Below are 23,260 nucleotides of genomic sequence, written 5' to 3' on the forward strand. Positions count from 1 at the left end.
TTTTTGTGCATGTTGAGCATGTTGCAGTCCGTTGGACAGCAAACAGCTGAGCCGAGGAGAACCGAGGAGATTGACTGATGTTTGCACATGAAGGGGAAAAGGTCGGCGGGTCGGAGGAGGACGGGGAATCGGCCAGTTGTGCAGTTTTTTTTTTTTTTTTTCATGGTACAGCCACTTTGTAAGGGCTCCCTGGGACGTTATCATCGCCCCACTTGACGATGACGGTGTAACTGCCTTTGTCCTTGACGGTGTAGGTGACGTTATAGAGCTTGTTGCCCATGTGTTTGACGTAAACTTCCTCGCAGGGAGCGAGGGGCCCGTGCACGCCCACCATCAGCATGTTGGTACCTGGATGGAGCAGAGAGATGTAAACACAGTCGGTTAAGGAGTTCTGCAATCCTAAAGCGAGCCTTTAACTAGTCTGTAACGGTCATAGCTGTTACTACAAAGTTGCGTTAAAATTTTTCTTCAGAGCATGCTGGGAAAAGGCCTCCCCAGACCCCCCAGGGAAGGAATGCCACCAACACTCTGAAATCTACTGATTAGAGAGTGAGAGCAGACATTTCCATGAGGAAAATCTAATGCTTTATTTTATTGCTGTTGCCACTGTAATTGTGTGTGTCGCTGGTGGAAGCCCAAAAGAGCTTTCGATTTCATTTGCTCTAAAAATACAATTGGAAGTGGAAGTAAATTGTGCTTCAAGCCTATTGAATATGTTAATCGGCTGCTGCTAATGTCGGAGCTGTAATAACTTTATCAAGGCCGGAATTTGTTTGTTGTATTACAGATTGATCCACTAAACAAACTGAGTCCCACAAAAATAATTCCATTATTGTTTTACGTTATGAAATGTGTATATTATCTTTGCCATCTCACCTGCTTTGCTGCAGTCAACGGTAAAATTGTTTTTCTGTCCGATGGAAGCCTTGGCCAGTCCCGCCCCGCGGCAGACCACCTTGCTGGCGTCGGACGCCAGCTTGGCGGCGGCGGTGGAGGAAGAGGAGGATGAAGAGCTGAAGGCACCGCCCACTTTGGAGGTCTTGGTCACCGTTTCGACCAAGACGGAAGAAGTCTCATGGAGGCTGTGTCCCCCAGACAGCCTCGTGCCTGCAGCAGTGAGGCAGAAAGAGGAAAAAAAGGTCATGGAAAGTCCTCCGGGATTAGTCCAGCGCTTGCATAACACACTGAGTAAACACTGTATCGACTGAGATATGAGGAAGGCAAAGATGCTGCGACTCATTCAGAGAAAAAGTGAAAAGTTTTTTTTTTTTGCGCCAATAAAAAGAAAAAAAAAGGAAGAAGTCAGCTCTGATCTCCCATGTACACTGAGCGGCGCGAAAGGGGGTGACAAAACATTGTCCCGACTTCCTCGCTTGTTTCAGAGCAACATTTGTTCCGTAACAGAGACACTTATCGCTCGCGGATCAGATGGGAGGGCGGCTGTGGGACAGACCTGTGATCTTAGCTTTGAAGGGGCTGCCCACTATGTGCTGCGGCCCGCCGTATTTGATGGCGATGAGATAGTTGCCAGGTGCCATGGGCGTGTAGGTGATCTTGTAGCCTTCGGGACACTCCCGGCAGTCCATCTTGACCTTGGACGGGCCGTCGATGTTCACCGACAGAGTGCCGGAGCCCGCATTGCAGGTTTTGACCACAAACTCGGAGGGAACACCTGGAAGAAGAAGAAGGATGCAGAAAATGAAACAGATGGTGTGAATGCATACAAAATGAAGGCAGGGCAGGGTCACAGTAACATGTTGGTCAGTCTGGTACGTGTGTGTGTCGTCCTCTACCTGTGGTTCCTCCCTGCAGGCCAGGGCCATGTGCAGTCACCATGCCCGGATCTCCGATCAGCCCCGGGTCTCCCACTCGCACGTTGAAGGGGCTTCCAGGAATGTGGCATCCGTTGAACTTGACATCTATGGAGTGAACGCCGTTCTCTCGTGGAATGAAGCGGATGGCGCTCTTGTCTGGAAACACAAACACCGTTGTTCAACCACGACGGGAGCAGATTTTATAAAAGGTGAGTTTTTTTGTAACAAATCAGAAGGTGGTGCTTACCGCTGTCCAGCTCGGTGACGTAGCACTCCTCCGACGAGCCGGAGGGAGTGTGCACCTTGGCATCCACCACACCTCGGGCGCCGTTACGCTGCACCATGAAGGATGCTTCTTGGTTCACCTTCAAGTCTTTCTCCTGGAAAACACAGGGAGCCAAATGCTCAGAAATGTGTGTGTGTGTGTGTGTGGCTGTGGCTGTGTGGGCGTGCCCACACCTTCAGGGACACGTGTGTGTGTGACTCATCAGGACTGAGCGAGAATAGATGGAGCAGCTGGGTGTGAGAGGTAGGAAAGGTTAAAGTTCGCACTGAGGCGTTTAGCGTTTTTTTGCCCAAGAGGCGGAGACGAGACACGGGAGACGGTGCGACACTTTAACACTTCGCCTGGTCTCCAGCGGTGGAAAAGCGCCACGAAGTGACATTTCAATTAGCATCGTTGGCAGCCGTAATGGAGCAAATAAAACATCTGCCTCGTTATGCGGCCGGCGCTACAAGATATCACAGGTATTTTTGTCTTGTCTTCCCCCCCTTTTCAAACAGGAACACACACACACACAGACATAAACTAGCTGTGTGCCTGCATAGCACAGCTTGTGTTGCCCCACATTGGCAAGGGACAGTTAATCCAGTTCTTCATCACTGGCCAGCGTCGCAGTTTTATAACCGCCGATACGGCTCCAACGCTGGCATTCAATTACACTTCAAGGGCAAAGTGCTATTAGACAAAAATATCTGCACCCAGTCATACATTATGCTGCGTGCCATCTGCTATTCAACCTTGATGCTTTGCATATGTGAATGTTTTTGTGTCCGTTATTGCTGTTGCGGTTGTACGAGCAAAATTCATTTGAATGTATGTATGTGTGTGTGTGTGTGTGTGTGTGTGTGTGTGTGTGTGTGTGTGTGAGCGAACCTGGAGGCTGGTGACAGTGAGCCTGCGGGCTTCATCTGACAGCGTAGCGATGGGAACGATGAAGGGGCTGTCGGGGATGTGCTCGTTGTTGAATTTGATTGACACCTCGTAGTCACCTGGGGAGGCAGACGGGTTATTTACTCTCACCATCAAATGAACTGGAGGAAGCGCAGAGAAATCGAACGGCTGAGAGGCCACAACAGGTCCAAATACAATATGCAAATGGAGAGGAGTCAATGTTTGTGTCGTAAAAGTTCTACCTGGCTCTTTCACGACGTAGGAGACGCCGCAAGAACCGTCTTTCCTGTCCTCAAAGGAGATTTCGGCTTTGCTGGGGCCCTCAACGGCAATGGACAGGCCTCCAGCTCCGGCTTCTCTGGTCCAGATGCTAAACTCAGCTGGAGGGTGCAGAACGGAGACAGATCAGAATTTATTAAACATTTATAAAACATTCATCAAGCGTTTCTTGAGGAGTATTTGGCGCCAGCGCATTTCGTTGCCCACAGAGTGAACTTACAAGGCGCTCCGGCGACGCCCCTCTCCAGGCCGGGGCCTCCGGCGCGGACTTTGTGTGCCCCGCCCTCCCCCATGGGGCCCACAGTGAACTGGAAGGGGCTCCCGGGGACGTGCTGGCCTCTGTACTTGACATTGACGGTGTGGGGTCCGATCTCCTGGGGGATGAAGCGGACGCTGTAGGTGCTGCTCCCGCCGTCCACAATGTCAGCGTCCACCGTCTTCCCGCTGGGACTGGTCACCTGGGCTGTCATGGCCTGGGAGCCGCTCTCCACTGTGTTCAGGAGAGCACAGGATCGAAGACGTGTCCAATCACATCAAAATACAACAGCCAATTCAATATATAGCATATATATCAAGCCGGTTTGACTGGTGATGAGTTACTTTTCTGCACATCACAGCAACTTCCTTCCAAACACAGCTTCTCCCCCAGCACGGTCACACTGGGTTCTCTTTTATCTAAACATTTGAATGATTTAACATATGCTTTAAAAAATGATGATCCAGCTTTGTATGCTGATGACTCAGTTCTGTTTAATGCTTTGCCAACTTCAATGGAGCTGAAAACCCACCTAAATGTTGAGTCGGAAAACATTACGAGCGTTGACAAATCCTGCAATGATGTGTCCAGAAGTAAGTATTTCTCAATAACTCGCAATAACAGCTTGCATTGATTTCGTCACAGATGAGTTATTGATTGAGCCACTCGCTGAAACCTAATCACTGATTATTAAAACTGATTTTTTTTTTTTCCTCTCCTAATGTAATTCCATTGATCACATTCTTTCCATGATGGTGAGATGAAATGCAATTAGTACATATCGCTCATTCGGCTGTAGGAAAACCAGATTTTTTGTATCTATAAAATGCACTGGGTGAATAGTGATCATCAGTTACTGGAGAAAGAAAGTGTTATTTTAATACTAATTTCTTTATAATAGTTTATATTTGAGTCGTGTCTTTTCTTCTGATTAACAGTAAAACTTCGCTCGCAGTTTGTGTCTACCAGCTTGAATGTTTTCCCTCGATAACTTTAAAGGCAGCTTGCTGGCACGTTTTGAAAGCCGTTTTGCAAACCGGGACTCACCCTCAGGTCTGGCGGCGGTGATGCCAGCGAAGCTGCTGAGGCTCTCTCTGCCCAGAAAGTCTCCGAACACGTCTCTGAAGGGGCTGCCTCCTCCCCCCACCTGAGTGCTCTCCTCCACTCGCACCTCCCTCTTGGTCTCCCCGCCGCGGGTTTTGCTGATCTCCGTGCGCTCGGTGCGCGTGTAGGTGTGGCTGCTCCGGGTGAACGTCCGGGTCAGCCTCTCCTGAGCCGAAACCATCTGGAACCAGTTTCCTGCGACGAGGGAAAAAGGCGGTGAGAATACAAATGGAAGTGAACAGCAGCCTCATTTATTTTAAGGAGGCTACCCGGCGCCCTCTAACCACCGGCTCGCTGCGCTCCGTATTCACCTGGGATCTTGAGGTTAAGACCACATGTGCTGCCCACAGAGGCGAGAGAAGATGCCTGTCTTTTTCTTGTAATACTTTCCTTGATCCTTCCCTCTCCGGTCACCTTCACTGTGAAAGGACTTCCTGGAAGGAACATGCGCGCAGACACGGGGAGATTTAATTCAGGTTTCAAATATTTCGGTCATTCTGAGTCCTCCTGGTGAAATATTCAGACCTGGGATGTGCTTCTCTGCAAACTTGATGTTGACGGTGTAGCTGCCCGGCTCAGTGGGGCAGTAGGTCACCCTGCACGTCCCGTCCTCCACATCCTCACAGTTGATATCCACTTTGCTCGGACCTTCCACTGACAGTGCCAGACCTCCGTAACCTGAGCGCAAAAACATCCGGTTTCCAGCTGTTCCGCCGCTGAGAGCCTCACGGACGGTTCACGACTCTTACCTGCGTTCCTGGTATCCACGAAAAACTCCGCCATTTCGAACGTGTGCGCTTCCACCAGGCCTTTGCCGAACGCCTTCACTCTGCTGGCCTCGCCGATCTCCGACTGGCCGACCATGATTTTGAAAGGGCTGTTGGCCACGTGCATGCCGTTCTTCCTCACGCTCACTTCGTGCTCGCCGACCTCCTTGGGGGTGAAAGAAATGCCTGAACCGGAAAAAAAAAAAACAAAAACAGATGGCTCAAACCAAAGGTTTCTTTCATTATCTTATCGGCGCTTCACTTTGCTTGTTTTTTTTGAGCATCCTTCAAGCGAGTATCTCACCGAGGTGTCTGTTGGGCAGCCTCTTGAGCAGACAGGGCTCTTCATTTCCTGATGGCGCTCTGATACTGGCAGTCAGAGAGCTCAGATCAGTCTCTGCGATCTTCAGGGACACGTCGGCCGCCGTGCCGACGTTCAGCTGGGATGTCCTGGTGATGGAGTCGTCCCCTGACATAGAAAAAAAGGTGATTTAGAAGTCTGTCAAACGGTAAAGCTTGATTTATAGCGTTAACACTGAGTGGGAATAATATATCAGAGTCTGTTTATGAGGGACGCTTCTCACCGGTGATCTTGGCAGTGAACGGGCTGCCTGGTATGTGTTTGTTGTCGAACTTGACAATGATGTTGTAGTCTCCAGGAGCGGTGGGCAGGTAGGACACAGTGCAGGTGCCATCTTTGTTGTCCTTACAGGTGATCTCAGCCTTTGACGGGCCCTCCACCGCCAGCGACAAACCACCTGGGTCGAGGCAAAACGCAGAAATGTAGCTGTTTGCTTTTTTTTTTTTTTTTTTATTGAGGAAATCTATACAATTAACGACACAACAGGCCGTAAATATTCACCCTCTCCAGCGTTCTTGGTGACCACTGTAAAAGTAGCAGCCTTGTTCACCATGCCGTAACTCAGACCGGGGCCGTAAGCAGTCACCACTCCGCTGTTCACAGCATCCACATAAAACTGCAGAGGGCTCCCTGCGGGACGGACAGAAAGGCTCAGTTAGAGGAATTTCCGCTCACATATGTAGTTTTGTCAGAGTCTTATGAGTAAACAACCACTTTCCGCTCTCATAATATGCCGACCTGGGATGTGGTTTCCCTCATACTTGATGTCCATCTCGTGCAGGCCTTTCTCTGTGGGCTGGTACTTGATGGTGATGGTGCCGTCCTTGTTGTCGGTGATATGTGGACGGGACGTCTTTCCGGAAGGCATCCGCACCTCACCTGGAGCGGCAAAAAGGCTCAGCGTCAGTGACCCAGGAGACGGATATTTCACGGGCGCGGGATTTAGTTTCTCCGCGGGCGGCGTTTATCACACCTGTGATTTCTCCTTGCTGCGGCGTGAACGGAACGAGGAAGTTAACTGGACGGAAGAGAGGATCCACGGTGTCGCGGGGAGCCACCGGCTCATTTGAAGCCTGATGATACAGGAAGGAGAAAAATTGTTGGTTTTGAAAGCAAGAGACTGAACTCAGCGTGCGACGACCGCTGCAATATAACGCTTCTTTACTCACCACCACGTGGAAGGGGCTTTTAGGGATGTTCTGTCCCCCAAAGCGGATGGTGATTACATATTTCCCAGGTTCGGGGGCGGTGTAGTAAATGTCAAATGTCCCATCGTGATTCTCCACCACGTCCATATCCAGCTCCATCCCCTGTGGGGTCAGAACCTTGCAGGTCACCTTGCCTTTCCCAGCAGCCTTGGCGTCCACGGTGATAACTGTATCCTCAGAGGTTTGGAGCTTCTGAAGGCTTGCTGTGAAAGACATATAGAAAAAGAGAACAGAGGTTAAAAAATTCATACACGGATGCCCTTCTTCCTGTATGAGTTATCATCTCAAAACAAAGCCTGGGCTACTCACACACGCCATGTCCTCCAATGGAAACTGCAAACAAACAAAAAGCTTTTGAGTGTCTAGAAAAATGTGAAAGTATTTGTATTCTACACAGCCAGGATGGATTTGCTGCAGTTTTGTGTTGTGTTTTTTTTTTTTTTTTTTTACCGGTGACGCGACATTTGCTGGCGTCTCCTGTGGGCAGAGACTGGATGCGGTATGGGGAGTAAGGGATCTCGTCTCCTCCGTATTTAATGGTGATGGTGTACGGGCCGGTGGAGTCGGGCACGTAGGACACGGTGTAGGTGCCGTCCCTGTTGTCCTGGATGGTGGCGTTCTTCGGCTTTCCCTCTGGGTCCTGCGAGGAAACGCTTGAAGTTAGTTTAGAGAGCGGCGCCTCGTTCTGAAGCAGCAGACGGCGGCTGAACCCACCAGGATCTGGACGGTGAGCAGCCCCTCGCCGGCGTCCCGGGCGTCGATGGTGAACTCCACAGGCAAGCTTGCGGGCACGCCCTTGGTGTCCAGGCCGGGCCCACTGGCTCGCACCTTGCTGGCGTCATGCCCAGGCTGAGACATTACCTTGAACGGACTGTTGAGAAGGGAGAGTGCATTTAGAAAAAATTTAAATTCTCAACTACTCTATTTTTTTTCCTTCCATCCATCCAGGCAGAGCAGACACCTCTCTCTCTCTCTCAATCTAGACACCCATAGCGACACTTCAAAAAGCGTCTGTGGTACCTGTGTGGGACTTCCTGGTCTGCATACTTGACTGCTACAGTGTAGGGGCCGTCCTGGGCCGGGGTGTAGTGGACCGTGTGGGTTCCATCGCCGTTGTTCTTCACACCAACAGGCTCCACGGTTCCTGAAGAGTCGCAGACAATGCCTATTAATATCTCTCAATGTAAATGTGGATAGTTTGTAGATTTTTACAAGGAGAAACAGTTTAAAAAAAAACAAACAAGAAGTAAATTTGATTCGTTTTTTGCTGTTTTTTAAAGAAGAAAACTATTAAAACCTGAATGGGTAGAGCAAGACATGGTTTTCATTTTAATATTTGGAGAAAATTCTGAGTTGGTACATTTAATTTCAATGAAGCTTCTTAAAATACAAACTTTAAATGAAGCTTTAGGGCAAGCCTGAAACTAATAAAGAGCTGTCCAGCTCATTTTCCTCCAGAGAAAGTTTAATCTCTTTTAGGCTGAGTCAGTAAAGCAATAACACCACGAACAACTCATCTCTAATGTTTCTCTCTGTTGTTTAGAAGAGAAGTAGAAATCCATTCCAAAAGCTATGATGAATGTTTTTTTCATTTAAATTTGTTGTTATACCAGCTGTGGGCCACGGGCCCTATGTTTGACATCGCACACAAATTCATTACTTCCTCTGGATTCCTCGATGATACAATGATGCAAAAATGTAATGTTTCCCAAAAAGAGGTGACTCACTGCATTTTGAAATGTTCTCACAGTGTGTTCTCACCTGTTGGGCCGTAGAGTTTGACGTCCAGAGGCGCCTGTCCAGCCTGAGTAGAGTCCACCGTGAACGTCTGAGGAACGTGGGCTCTCACGCCGCTGCCCAGACCGGGACCCGAGCACTTCACTTTGCTGGGATCCACCGGATCCTTCACCGGCACCCGGAAGGGGCTCCCGGGGATCGGGTGGCCGCCGTAGTTGATGTTTACGTCATAATCTCCAGGGGTGAAGGGAACATACTCCACGCTGCAGCTGCCATCTTTATTGTCTTTGCAGGATATTTTGGCCTCTGAGGCTCCCTCGATGGTCAGACCCAGTCCTCCTGTGCCAGCTCCCCTACGAGACAGGTCGATGATACTTTAACTTAAGAAGGCCCTGTCAATCTTCTTAAAGACAAATGCCAATATTTTTTAAGTATATTAATAAACTTCTAACAAATGTCTCCTATCCACACGAGGGTCAGCAGTACCTGGTCTCCACGGTGAAGCAGTTCGGTTTGTTGGTGATTCCTCCCTCCAGGCCAGGTCCAAAGGCACGCACCCGTGTTGGATCGCATCCCTCCACAACAGACACCCTGAAGGGGCTTTTGGGTACGGGCGCGTCGTCGTACAGCACCTCGATAAGGTGCATTCCTGTGCACAGAGCCGCTCGTCAGTCTGATTTTCATTCACTTGTCAAAGCAAACAGCATAATATCTTTCTGCCTTTTGATTTTAATTATGTGCAAGTCACAGTCCCTTGTAGGGAGATAAATATCAGTTTATTTATAAAAGACACTATCTAGAGTGCAGGCGCACTGCTGAACGTACAAGACACTACATCTGTTCCCTATTCATTATTCTGTTACAACATTTTTCTGACAGAGCCCTCTCAGTAGGCCTATACGCCGGATTCCCAGCCACACTGCTATGATATTAGAGCACGTCTGGTGGTGGAGAAGTGCTCTGTGATCTCTTTGCTTTGTGTTATAGGTCTCTATTAATACACCCTGTCATTCCCCTGCTGTACTGCTGTGTGCAGGCAGCCTTCAGCACACATACCTGCCTGGTTAAGAGCTTCTGTTCCAGAGCACACTATTTATAAAACAGAGGCTGTCTCCCTCTCTTTCTCCCTGCTCTCTGCCCCTCACATCATTGCTCCACTGCATCATCCTGTATTTATACCCCCTCCTCACTTGCTCTTTCTTTTCCCACTCTCCTGCTTTATTCCCACATGGCGCTCCACACCAGCACCTGTTAGTCATTCTTCTGTCTGTCTGTGTGCGCTCCCTCAGACACACTGTCAATGCAGGATCCTCCATTTGTCCGCATCAGGCTTGATTTGTACATGTTTGACACGTTTCTCGGCCTACCGTCCTCAAACGCCGTGTACTCCACCCGGTAGGTGCCGTCTCCCTTGTCGGTAATGAAGCTCTCCGCCTTGGTGCCAGAGGGGCTGATGACGTGCACCTTCACGTGGCTTCCTCCAGCCTTGTTGAGAGCGCGGGCATCGACAATGAAGTGGGTGGTGACTTCTCTGAGGACCCCTGGAAAAGGTGGTTCAATAACAAAACCAAGCTCAGCAACACAAGACGAGATATTCCTTTACTGAAACTGTTATATATATATATTTACATGTGTATACTGTGTTACCTCTGGGCTCCACTCCCGGGCCGTACACATGCACCCCGGTGGTGTCCACCGACGGTTCCACCTGCAGCACTTTTGGAAACTGTGGAATCATGTGGCCGCCGTACTTGATGGTGATGGTGTGCGAGCCGTGGAAGGAGGGGATGTAGGTGACGGAGAAAGTGCCCTCGGCGGTTTTCTGGATATGCACTTCAGCTTTGACCCCGGCGTCGGACACGATCTCGATGGTGAGCTCGCCGTCCCCCGCTCGGGTGCAGTCCACGGTGAAGGTGGCCGGCTCGCCCGCTTTGGCCTTCTCCAGCCCCGGCCCGCTGGCCGTCACCTTGCTGGGGTCGAAGGCCGGCCGGACGGCGGCTTTGAAGGGGGAGCCGGGGATGTGCTGCTCCGCGAACAGGATGTTGATGGCGTACTCGCCGGCCTCGGTGGGCAGGTAGGACACCGAGCACGTGCCGTCGCCGTTGTCCTGGCACTCGATCTTTGCCTCGCAGGGACCCTCCACTGTCAGGCCCAGCCCACCGGCACCCGCTCCCTTTGTGTCAATAGTGAACGGCGCTGGTTTTCCCACAATGCCTCCTTTTAGGCCCGGACCATAGGCTCGCACCTGTGAAGCAAATTTATGTTTGAGTCTTAAAAACCGCACCAAACACTGCATCTTTTTCATGCACAGCTAGTTAGTTAATGAAATGATATTTAGACAAAAACAGACTTAAATTCAGTATTTCTTCTTTTTTTTTTGTGTAATTTTACCTTTGAAGGATCAGCAGGCATCACTGCCTCAACCCCAAAAGGGCTTCCCATCACAGGGTTGCCATCATAGCTGACATCCACCTTGTACTGCCCCTCCTCGGGGGGGATGTACTTCACACCGTGCGTGCCTTTGGCTTTGTCTGATTCCATCTTGCACGGGATTGGCCGTCCGGAGGGTGAAGTCATCTTCACACCTACGTTGCCCTGCCCACCAGCTCCCTTTGTGTTAACTGTGAACTCCTGATCCTTTCCCACTTCCACTTCTGCAAGAAAAACATGACAGACTGAGGCACTGAGGCTTTCTATTGTAAAGTGCACGAATCAGTGTTTGCGACTTACTGTTGTCTAATCCCTCCACTTTGACTTTGCCAATCTCCAGAGCTGGAGCCACTGTGATGTTGAAGGGGCTCTTGGGGATGGGATCGCCTCCGTGACTCACAGAAATGGCCATGTTGCCCTGAGAAACAGAGAACAAGACAGATTTATATTTACTTATGCAGGCTCTGTTGTGAATGATCTCATTCTAATCTTTCTGGACTTCAGAGGACGGCAGTACCTGTTGGAGAGCAGTGTACTTGACCGTGTAGGAGTAATCATGGTTATCGATGATCTCAAAGTCACGAACCGCCTCTCCCGGGCTCGATGCTGCGAAATGCACCTCAGGCTTGGCCTTGCCAGCTCCCTTTGTGTAGATGGTGAAGTGGGTTGGAGTGCCCACCTCCACACCTGAAACAGCGGCATCAGTCAGTATCAGCGCTCCCGCTGCTGGTCGCATTATTTCAGATCCATCGCATCGAGCCACTGCTGTGGGTGTTCAGCCCAGATGTTACATGAGTGTGCTAATAACTGCGATTTTTAAAGGTAAATATTAACTCGCCTGTCTTGTTGAGTCCAGGACCCTCAGCTCTCACTTTGCCAGCATCATGGGAAGGATCCACTTTGACTTTGAACGGACTGATTGGAATTTCCTAAAAAAGAAAAAGTCACGTCATATGTGTTAAAAACAAATAATAAAAAAAAATGAATCGTTCATTTCACAGTTGATATAAGACAATCCATCAGTTATGCTTCAGCCGGCAACAGTCTTCTTACTTGGTCAGCAAACAGCACCATGATGGTGTATTTTCCCGGGCCGGGCGGAGTGTACTTGACAGTGAAGGTGTCATTGTCATTCTTGATGATGTCAAAGTCGATGTCGGCCTCGGCGGGGCCGACCACCCCCGGGGCGCACTTGATTCCAATGCTGATGTCTCCTAATGGTGCATAGCAATGAGCACAGTTCATAAAGGTTATTCAAAACTAGATGAAGTGAATAAATCGAGGCGGTCAGTCCGCCGCCTTGAGCTTCATCTTAAGAACAATTACATTTCTAATAACTTAACCTGACAGCACAACTCAGCCTCACTGACTCACCTCCTCGGTTTTCTTCAGCTTTTTTTTTTTTTTATGCTTCCTAGTTGGTAAAATTGACATGATGCAGCGAACGGATTCCCTTTGGAGTCAACTAAACTGGAACGTGTTTTTTTTTTTTTTTCAACCATCCACATCAACTCCCCACACGGGCTCACCTTGACCGGCCTCGCCGCAGTCCACGGTGAAGTATGTGGGCTCGTTAGCCTTGAGTCCCGTCTTCTCCACCCCGGGCCCAGTAGACCTTGACTTTGTCTGGATGAGATCCCTCTCCAACCAGCACCTAATGAATTCACAGTGTACTTGAGACGGAAGCAATTGGCTGAAGTACAACTTCTGCACTCGCCTAATTTCATCTATATTTGTTGGAGTGTCATTAAACTAAATTGACTCTGTTTGGAGTGTGGCAGCGCTGTGTGTGTGTCTGTGTGTGTGTGTGTGGGTCCATGTCACCACGTCTCTTACCCTGAAGGGGCTGTTGGGGACGTTGACCTCACCCCAGGTGATGATGATGGTGTGTTTAATGGGCTTGACAGGAGTGTACACACACAGGAAGGTGCCGTCTCCCTTGTCAGTGATCTTGATGTTGATGGTGCTGCCTTCAGCATCCTTAGTGGAAACAAAAAATCCTGTCAGTTCTGGTCCGTACAGCCACATGCAATATAAATGATGCATTCTTATAAATAAAAAATGAAGGTTCCACAAACTGGTGCGCGGAATACCTGAGCGTAGAGCTTGAGGTGACCCTTCCCAGCCATACGGGCGTCGACGGTGAATTCAGTGGGTTTGTTCACAATGACACCAGTTGGCTGAAGACCTGGACCAAAAGCCTTCACCTGTGAATATTTGAGTAAGAATGCAGGTCAGAGTGTGCGCGGCGTGAAACTGTTTATATTTTATAATTCAGTGAGGTTGCGTTGCCTTCTCGGGGAACGTGTCGTTGGCTGCAGGCAGAATGTGGGCCATGAAGGGGCTGTCCTTGATGTCCTCATCATCGCAGATGACGTGCACCGCATAATCGCCGGGCTCAGTGGGCCAGTAGCGCACATCGCAGGAGCCGTCACCCTTATCATCGCACTCGATTTTAGCTTGTGACGGGCCTTCAATGGAAAAGCCTGCGCAAAAGAAAGCATTCATTTCTCACACAGAGAGAAACAAATAGTCTGTAGCAAAAAAAAATCTGAATGCGTTACGGCAGCTGCACACAGCTCACCCAGAGTTCCCACTTCGGTGCCGATGGCCTCCACCACAAAGTCAGCTGATTTTCCCACCATGCCTGTTTTGAGACCGGGACCCCACGCCCGCACTTTCTGAAAACCTGCCTCTGGTCCCACCTCCACTTCGAAGGGACTGCAGCACACAAGAATGCACAATATTACCTGACATACGAGTTACCGCGCGCTGGTAATGACTCGCTAATAGTGGCAGTAGGACCGTACCTGCGTGGGATAGGCTGGCCTCCCCAGGTGATGCTGACTGTGTATTTACCAGGCTTGAGGGGGTAATATTCACACTCGTACACACCATTCCCTGCATCTTTCACTTTCACTTGCTCTTCTGCTCCAGCTGAGGAGAAATAATACAGTCACCATGCGAGTTTATCAGCTCAGGGAGCTTTCATGCATTTTGTTTAGTGTCTTATTCTATGCATATGTAAATGTGGCCCTGCAGACAAAAACACGTAAACAAAGGAAATAATTCCAGAAAAAAAAAAAGTGCATTGAGGAGTGAGCACTGATGCTGAGAAGAGAGAGCTGTCTGACTCACTTGGTCCTTTGACTGAGACGTTCAGTGCACCGCTGCCAGCTCCCTTGGTGAAAACTTTGAAGTCTGCAACCTCCTTCACTCTCACGCCTTTAGGCTGAAGCCCTCTGCCAGTAGCTCGGCATGCGTTGGGATTTGTGGCTGAAAGGAATAACAACAAGTGTGAAAAAGGGAAGAGTAATGCACAAAGCGAAAAAAGCTGCAAGCAGCTCGACAGCGTCGGCAGCGGCAAATTCCAGTTCAGATGGAATTCCTTAACGATTGGAAGATTTAACCTGGAAACTGAGAATGATGCATAAAGGCAGGAAACATTACTCCAAGTACAGGATTCTGGGTACAAGTCTAAAAAAATACGGTGTACTGGGAGAGCGTCTGACAACATTTCAGTCAGTCACTCTGAAATGTTGGAGGCAGGCTTTAAACTGAATTCTGGCTGATGCAAATTCAGACACGATGAAAACAAACACGTCAACAGCAAAAGCAAAGATATTTAACAGAGAAGAACAAAGAGATGCCAGAGCTAACAGAAATGCAAACTAGGACAATCTGTAAACTATTTGTACTATATTACATCTCATCTCTCTCCGAACAGAACAAGATCATCAAGCCGCAGGGTGCAAGAGGATCAAGCAAGGCGACCAAGCGTGGTATTGAGCCACAGCGCCCTAATCTGAGAGAAAGCACAGAGGGGGGGGGGCGGCAGGGCCCGACACAGGGGAAGGCATGGGGGCGATCTGCCTGAGCAACGAGGCACAAGCCTCTCCCGTCAGACAATACTAACTTGGACGGCCAGGTTTTGGGGGTGGAGCCCCCTTTACTCCGGGAGGGGTGCGCACTGCCTGAGGAGCTATCTGCAGTGGAGCCCCCTTGGGAGGAGCAACGGGCGGAGCTAGAAATGACAGATAGGAAGGGTTACGGTCTCCGCGGGGCGGCTGCTCCCCGGGAAAATAAAGATGAGTGTAGATTGTGATGGATAGATCGCCCTGACACTAACAGCATGCTGAGAAATCTGATTTGTCTGACAGTAATTTACAACACAGACAGATGGCTCACCCTCTGCGATGTTGACAGTGAACGGGCTCTTGGGGATCTCCTGGCCTGCAAACAGCACATGAATGGTGTGGGGGCCCTCCATCACGGGGCGGTAGGTGCAGCGGAAAACACTGTCGCCCTTATTTTCCAGGATGAGCTCTACGGTGTCCTTCTTGCCCTGCGGGTCGGCAATTACCACGCTGACGTCGCCATGACCTGCACCTGGGAGTGCCATAAAAAAGACAGACTATCAAATCATGAAACATCAATCTGTTTCTTTATTCAGTGTGAGTGTGAGGAAGGCTCATTTTATACTTACCAGCTGTGTAGATGTCAAAGTAGGTGGGTTTGTTGGCCACGTTGCCAGTCGGCTCCAGACCGGGTCCCCTGGCGTGAACTTTGTTTGGGTCGCCCATAGCCTTCGCCACATTCACTGTATACGGACTCTTGTCAATGTCCTGCCCTGCAAAAAGCACTTTCACCTAACGGAGAAAAGAAATAAACATTCAGAAACTTTTAAATAAATACATGTTGCTGAAAGTGATGTACATAATTATTACTGACACTGCACACTGACCTTATGGACACCCTCAACTTTAGGAACATAGGTGACAGTGTAGGTTCCAGTTTTGTCTTTGATGGGTTTAACTTTAGCCTGGAGAGAGACAGGAGTTAGATAATAGTTTAATAAACAATAGTCAAAAAGTTGCATCGTGTAGGAAGGCTTGATGGCTCTCTATGATCACTTTGTGGAGGTGACTTGCCTCCTCTTTGTGTCCCTCAGGATCCTCCACGTACACCAGGACTTCGCCGCTGCCGGCCTCCAGCGTCTCCACGGTGAACACCGCGGGCTGCAGCACCTTGTTGCCATGAGGTTCAATACCTTTCAAATAAATATCAAAAAGTGGAGATAAATGGGGAGCTCAAAGGATAGAATTTTACATAATGAAGCATGTAACTCAGTCATACACAACTGTATAACTCTATTTCCTACTGATAACGAACTACTCCCTTCGAAGTTGAAGGTACAATAAATGACATTTTTTTGTTGTGAATGCAAAAAAAATATGTGAAATAATTGTAGCTTTGTTAAACGATCACGATCTGTTACTGGATCATGTAATGAGTATAAACACAGGACTAAGGTTTGAACTGGGTTGTGTTTTTATACGTGCAAGAAAGACATGTGGAGCAAAGAACATAGCAAAGTCGAGACAGAATGTTTTCTCTCAAAACGGTTTGATGTAATGCAACATTTGTGGAGCAATACAACAAAGTGACATACACCAACAAAAAAATATTGGAACGATTCCCCGAGGAAAAGGCTTGTACTATTGCTACCAGCAGAACTGCTTTATATTCAGTACTGAGGCAGGTAAGAAATATCCATTATTCATTTTATGGTGTTTATATGAACTCCTGTGAGCCGTGCAGGCAGTCATGTTGCGTTACCCACCTGGTCCATAGGCTTTGGCCTTGTTTGGAAATAGTTGTTTGGGCTTGAGAGGAGCCCCGGGCTTCAGTTTTGCTTTAGGAAACTGAGACAGGTAGGTCATGACGGAGTGCTCGTCCACATCTGGGTCCACAATCTCCTCAGGGGCAATCACCTGCAGGGCAGAACGGGAATCAGCACTGGAGCGAATTGCGGTTGAGATTTAAATAAATTAGTGGAATCAATAGAAATGGTAATGTCCCCTTTGAATCAACTTTATAACTACAAGCATGACAACACAGCTCGATTTATGTTTCAGCTAATTATACGACTGTCTTTCACAGCAACAGCATGGGGTCTTCTTTCCAAAACTTTCCATTATCAAGCATAGTGCAATGGGATTTAACAAGGATTAAACTTATTTATTCCCTCCACCTTTTGCTCTTCTTTCCCTTGGAGCACTTGTTTGCCTATCTGTCCCACGGTGGCACAAAGCCATGCTCCACACCGGTTATATTTAACCTCAGGACAGCGGGGTTAAGGATTGTTGCCCTAAATAAGCCGACCGGGGGGGGATTTATCCTGAGCCAGACCTCTCCCACATCTCCTTAACAACACCACACTGGAATCCAGCCCCCGGGCCTGCAGAGCCATGACATACAGCCCCCGGCTATCTCGCCTATGCTAAGCCTCATAGAGAAAGGCTAACCCTGTGTCTTAGACAAACAAGTAAACAACCCGCATGGTGCACATTACAATATGGAGATGTGGTCTAGCAAACGGGAGGGGAAATTTCTGTCGTCATGCTCCGTTCACATTGTTATTCTGATGAGCGCAGGCATATTTACACCTCTGTTTTTAAGTGGCTGGCTCGGGAGGTGCTAAGAAATCTCACACCTCCACAAATTCACAGATTCTCCGAAATAAAAACTCCTACACGCTGACTTACAGAGAGCTACAATAAAGCAAATGGAAATATTAGAGGGTAGCTGGGTAATAAATATTTCATGGCACCCTCCAGCATGATCTCCTGGAAAAAAAACACTGAGCTCCACATCATACGCAGCACCGCTGCTTTTCAGCGGACCGCTGGCTCACAGGTGTACGCGGTGAGGTGTGTTTGCCTTTGCAAATTAGGAATTGCTTGAAATGCCGAGTTTATTTGCACACATTAAATGTCTTCCTACTGAGCATTGCTAAGCTGCCAATCAGGAGGCAGAACAAGCGCTCTTGCTTTCTTGTCAGATTGTCCGTTGAGGTGTGCAGCAGCCTTGCTGAGCTTAACAGGCACTTTGCGGTAGACGGTTAATATGCGTCTTACCTGAGGCACACCCAGCCAGTCGTCGGCCTGCTGCATGGCTTCTCGGGCATTCTCCACCGGCTGCTTGGGGTCCCATTCGGCCCAGTCGGGACACAAACCTGAAGGAATGCGGAAGGGCAATTAGACAATGCCGCAACGGCCGGTGTAGGCAGTGTTAAACCGCGGTGGCTATAATAAGGCCTCTTGAGCTGTCAATACTATCTCTTCAACACCTCTAACTACAACGCTGCGTGACCGTACCCACACTGCCGGGGCTCCAGTGGACTCAGTATCTGGTCCAATTTCTGAAGAGAAACAACTTGGAACAGACGCCGCGGTGCATCCACCGACGCCGAGGCTAGCCTGCTATGTGTCGCTAATGCCTAAATTGGATTAGAGTTGGCAATGGAGAGGGCCACTCACTCAAGTGGCCCACGCATGCACACTGCAGACTACTATCATCCAATTAATATAAACACAGGAGCACCATATTAACCAGGGCTGAGTCTGAATGAAACTGCAGGGGAGGAGTGTCTGGACCTGGATCTTGTCAGTTCAGGAGGAAACAGACAGGCAGGGCCCTTCGCCATGTCGCTATGAGAGCTTTCCATCGTAATGCGAGCTCCAGCGAGCACTTCAACTGCACTGCAACACGGTGAAGACAGACAGATGTCACAGTCCTACAAGAAAATGAGATGTTACCACCTGAAACTAAAACTAATTGCCTGTCAAGAACTATAACGGCCTTAAATTATGGTCTGGAGCCCGTTTAGTGAAACGGTTTGTGAATGAAGAGCAGACTCTCCGTGCTTCTGTTTCAGAGCTGAGTTGGTTTCATCAGTAGAGCTGCTGTTTAGTGTGAGCTGATGAAACAACACAACCTTGTATGGTCAGTGTTGCAGCACAGTGTTTGAAAGATGCGTCTCCCCAGATCAATGGCTCATATAAACACAGTTAAACACGGTGTTCTACACGCCTCTCCTCCTCCACCTTTTTGCTCTGCGGAGCGCAGTTAGGAGAGGAATCGCGAACGTTCGGTGTTGGAAGCAAAAGCCCGAACTGGCAATGACTCAAACCGTGGCCTTGTGGTCCCTGGATCTGTGGCTTAGGCACCTCCCCGTGACAGATTACTCTGCATTTTGATGTAGGGCCAAGCGTCCCCTTGACAGAAGAGGAGGAATGGTGCCCAAATTTGGGGGTGTAATATAGCAGTGAGGCTATAAACACTAATGCCAAGCCCGGGCCCCGGGGTCTGAACCGGAGAGACTGATCGCTTCAGTCATTGTGGGACAGCTGGCAGGGATGTCCTCCGGCCATCAGCAAACCCTCCGCAGCCCACTGACACTACCTGCTCTCCAGGGACAGATTACAAGTGGCTGACATCTAAATCTGAATTTGGATGTGGGTCTCAGTGTGTGTGTATGTGTGTGTGTGTGTGTGTGTGTGTGTGTGTGTGTGTGTGTGTGTGTGTGTGTGTGTGTGTGTGCGTCCGTGTGTGTTCAAGAATGTGTGAGCCTCCGTCTCCAGATGAGCTCCAGAGGACACAAATTATCCCCAGAAACCGATACTGTTTCCAGTGCACCGACTGACACATGCCTGACCTCGAGCCTCTATAGCAACCAAGGAAAACCGGCGTACACAACAAGGCGGTCAGCAGGCGCCGCGTGTAATTCTGACTCAGCAGTCCCGCCGTACGGCCTGTGGAGTCAGCTGACACCACTGCAAGCCTCTTACCAGGGGCACAGTTGTCAACCAGGGCTCCCAGGGCTTTGCCATCCCGCCAGTCACGGTTGAAGTTTGTGATGGGCAGCTGGGGCACCTTGTTCTGGATCCAGCCCAGCAAGCGCTGTTTGGGGGTCAGCTTTTTGGTCTCCTCGTCGTCCTCGTCATCCCACATGGGCATGGAGATGGAGTAGTGGAGGATGAGAGTCCAGATAAGGCCGAGGATCAGCTTTAGATTCCCGTCCACAATGGCTTTGCTATCTGGAGTTTGATAAGAGACAACAGCACAGTTCGAGAGGATTTAGAAACTTGTGAAAGTTCGCAGCATTCACTGGGAAATACTAATAGTTTACAGGCTATTCCGATAAAACGGCTTTTGGTTTTGTTCTGGGTTTTACTGACAAGTAAGATGTAAACATAAGTGTAACATAGCAAATATCTCTCTTTGCCATTCTGAAAAGTTGACCGTCCTATTCCTGGAAGAAAAAATAAACAATGATGATTGACTGCTGAGGAGACAAGAATCTAATGCTCTTCGCTGCTTCCCCCGAGCCCCTTTCTCTCAGGCAGCTGTCTGGCTGAGGACCCCTGACAATCTGTCATCCAGTCACAATGGTACTCTGAAGACAGTGACAGCTGAGGATATGTGGAAACAGATCCCTCTCTGCATAAATACCACTTGGATTTCAATTACCTCCGAAACTTCTAGCGCCGGAGTGCGATAAATCAAATAGGTGGAGATTAGTTTCATTGACAGTGAGCACGCAGCTCATTTCCTGAAGTTCTCGGAGGAAAAGTTTGTCAAATAAGCCATTTAAAATCCACTCTAATTTAGAAATTCAGCCATTTAAGCCAAATAACCTCAGAGGAGTGGTAGACTTTTCATCGACTAATCTTGCGCGATACACTCCAGTTAATTCAGTGAGACTTTAATGCGGGAGGGCCTTCGATGCCAGTTGTTTATCACGGGGCTGTTTTGTTGAGGCCGATTTAATTTTTTTTCACAGATCAGCGGCCCTCGACAGAAGCCAGTGTTTGATGTGTCGCTGTCTGACGGGCAGAGGCAGGTGGCACGATGTGGTTCTGATCCTGCTGTGCCCGGCTTTAAGGGCAACTGCGTTGGTCAGAGAGACATCCATCAAATGGTGTCTGGTTACGCACTGTGGCACATGTGCAGCTAATCTGGTGGTGGCTTTTTTTTTTCTTTTTCTTTTTGCTTTTCTTTTTTTTTAAGCATCCCAGGGTCACTATAATGAGCATGAGACATTATCTGGAGAAGACTGCATTGACCTACTAGTGCCGCATGCGGGGGAGAGGCTGCCAGGACTTTTATTATCACGCCCTGTTTCTGTCACAGCAGTCTGGCCGAGTGTGTGTGTGTCTGTTTAGCCGCAGCACCTGTGCCAGACGCGCACCGACATATCAAGTCCCAGACAGGCTTCATCCACAGCATACAGTCAGCAGACTTTGAGGTAATATCTGTGATTGTGACCTGTGGCCTCCAGTAATCATCGGGACCGCTTTAGATTTCAGATTGCCTTTGAGAGCTTCCTCTCAATGTCATCGCACACACACACACACACAAACACTCAGTTCTTGTCCAGGTGGACACGCTGTGGCCTTCACAGTCCAACGGCCAAAGCCTCAGCCATGCCAGGAATTTCACTCAAGTGTGTGGCAGGATCATTAGACACCAAAACAGAAAAATGTTCTGTCAGAGGCTTTATAAGTATTTCCCTGGATGACGTGTGGGGTTGTCTTCAGGCGTATAATGAAACCACTCATCTTCTTATAGCAGCTAGGGTTTTCACATGACGCTACTAGTTTCTCCCGAGCCATGAAACATTTTTTAAAAGGTGACACTCTGTTGAAGCGAAGTCCAGCTATTGTGACCGCATAGATGTGAGGCCGGAAAAAAAAAAAAAAAAAAAAAATCGACAACAATTTATTGTAACTTCAGCTGTCTGCAGCACAGCCTGATCCCTCAAATCCCTCCAGAGTTAATCCTCACCTCACACGGGTTGCTGAAATGCTCTGGACAGCAACTGGCTGTCAACGGAGCGCCCCGGAGAGCCGCTCTGACCCCTGACCTCTCTGAGACAAGTCTGTGTGACTGCCAGTGTGTGTTTGTGTATACAGGCGTGCGTGTGTGTGTGTGTGTGTGTGTGTGTGTGTGGCTGCTGTCCACAAATATAAAATTGTGTCATTCTCATTAGCACAGTCCTAATGAATTTGGAGCCCAGAGCTGACCACGTGGCTGCGGCGGGGAGCGGGCGGGCGGCGATGGCGTGGAGTCACCGGGTCTCGGCCCTGACACCGGTTCATGATGTCAGTGGCACCTCGGCAGTAACTTTCCAATAAGCTGTTGACCTCGACTCAACACCGCTTTACCAGAGGCCTGTGAAAGCCACGTCTCACCGCCGGCCGATAAGGCCGCTCCAGGATGGGCGTGACAGCGCGTGTTTGTGAAGACATGACAGCTTAACGAATGTCAAAGGATGTTAAACTTTTAAAGGTTAGAAGTACTGCAGTAGATTCCTATTGGTAAAGGTTTTGTTTGCACTCCATCATTCAATAAATGTGAGACCAACTCACCTATGGAGACCAGCTTGATGTGCTCCCGGTCCAGGAACTCCAGAGCCACAGACACGTTTTCCAGTTTCATCTGCCGGAAGTTGGGCCTGCTGTGATGCTTCCTGTACATTTTCTTCTGGCTCAACACTTCCAAGAGCGAAATGAGCTTCAGCCCGTCGCTGAAATCCTTCTGCAGGTCGGTGATGGTCTTGTTGACGCACTTGAGGTGCTCGTTGCACCACCTGGTGAAGGTGTTCTGCTGGATCTTCTTCCACGGCGCGTCCTCGGCCAGGTCCTTCTCCGTGGCCGGCATCTCGTCGTCCTCCTCCTCCCCGAAGTCCGTGCCCTGGTAGTACTGTGGAGGCAGCTGCTCGTCCCCGTAGTTATTGCTCATCATGACGGCCTTCTCCGTGCCCGCTTTTATACCTGCGTGTTGGGAGTGCGCGCGCTCAGCAGCGCCGGGGACTTTAGCGGGTCGATGGCAAAGCGCGCAGGAAGAGTTCAGCCTCGGATGGGTTCAGACAGCAGCGCGGAGTTTTCACAAGTTCTCGCGAAGAAGCCACTTTATGTCAAGGCGGTGATGGATTAAATGATCCGATCTACAACGCGCAAGGCAGCTGGCTGTCCGCTTCGTCTTCTTCGTTTTTTTTTTTAATTGGCACCCTCGCGACAAGTGGCCGCTGTCTGCGGAGAATGTGGCGCTCTGGGGGCTGCAGGTGATCCGGATCCCGGCTGGAGTTCACTCTCAGTGTGTTCAACTTGAATGTGGAGAGAGGACCGGGACGGGTTTATAAAGGGACCCCGGGCCGCGTCACGGCCCGGCTGTGATCATACTCTATTTGCTAATCCGCCCGGGATAACGGGAGTCGGGGTCGGTTTACGCGCAGGACGGGGCGCGCGGATTGGACGGACCCGCGACAGTTGTGGCATGCGCC

The 23,260-nt window shown here is 49.4% G+C and overlaps 1 protein-coding gene across 1 annotated transcript; it reads right to left on the reverse strand.

The window, feature by feature from the left end:
• On the reverse strand, positions 1–23,074 carry LOC115391894 (filamin-C-like). The gene is given in 47 exon segments (XM_030096309.1): positions 1–348; positions 877–1,107; positions 1,454–1,672; positions 1,794–1,970; positions 2,062–2,194; positions 2,971–3,086; positions 3,231–3,368; positions 3,488–3,757; positions 4,571–4,822; positions 4,939–5,061; positions 5,153–5,305; positions 5,377–5,580; positions 5,699–5,863; positions 5,979–6,152; positions 6,257–6,385; positions 6,494–6,634; positions 6,729–6,828; positions 6,925–7,166; positions 7,273–7,296; positions 7,414–7,603; positions 7,678–7,834; positions 7,984–8,107; positions 8,725–9,053; positions 9,187–9,349; positions 10,068–10,241; positions 10,348–10,945; positions 11,092–11,354; positions 11,431–11,548; positions 11,648–11,817; positions 11,969–12,059; positions 12,184–12,344; positions 12,660–12,738; positions 12,740–12,784; positions 12,967–13,110; positions 13,224–13,337; positions 13,423–13,616; positions 13,715–13,851; positions 13,941–14,067; positions 14,269–14,406; positions 15,319–15,519; positions 15,617–15,779; positions 15,875–15,952; positions 16,062–16,180; positions 16,754–16,904; positions 18,051–18,148; positions 19,764–20,012; positions 22,347–23,074. Coding segments are annotated over 47 exon segments (8,130 nt in total). The 5' UTR covers positions 22,723–23,074; the 3' UTR covers positions 1–160.
• Between the last annotated feature and the right edge of the window lie 186 nt (positions 23,075–23,260).

The sequence above is a fragment of the Salarias fasciatus genome, chromosome 7 (genome assembly GCF_902148845.1).
Source record: "Salarias fasciatus chromosome 7, fSalaFa1.1, whole genome shotgun sequence".
NCBI classification, from domain to species: domain Eukaryota; kingdom Metazoa; phylum Chordata; class Actinopteri; order Blenniiformes; family Blenniidae; genus Salarias; species Salarias fasciatus.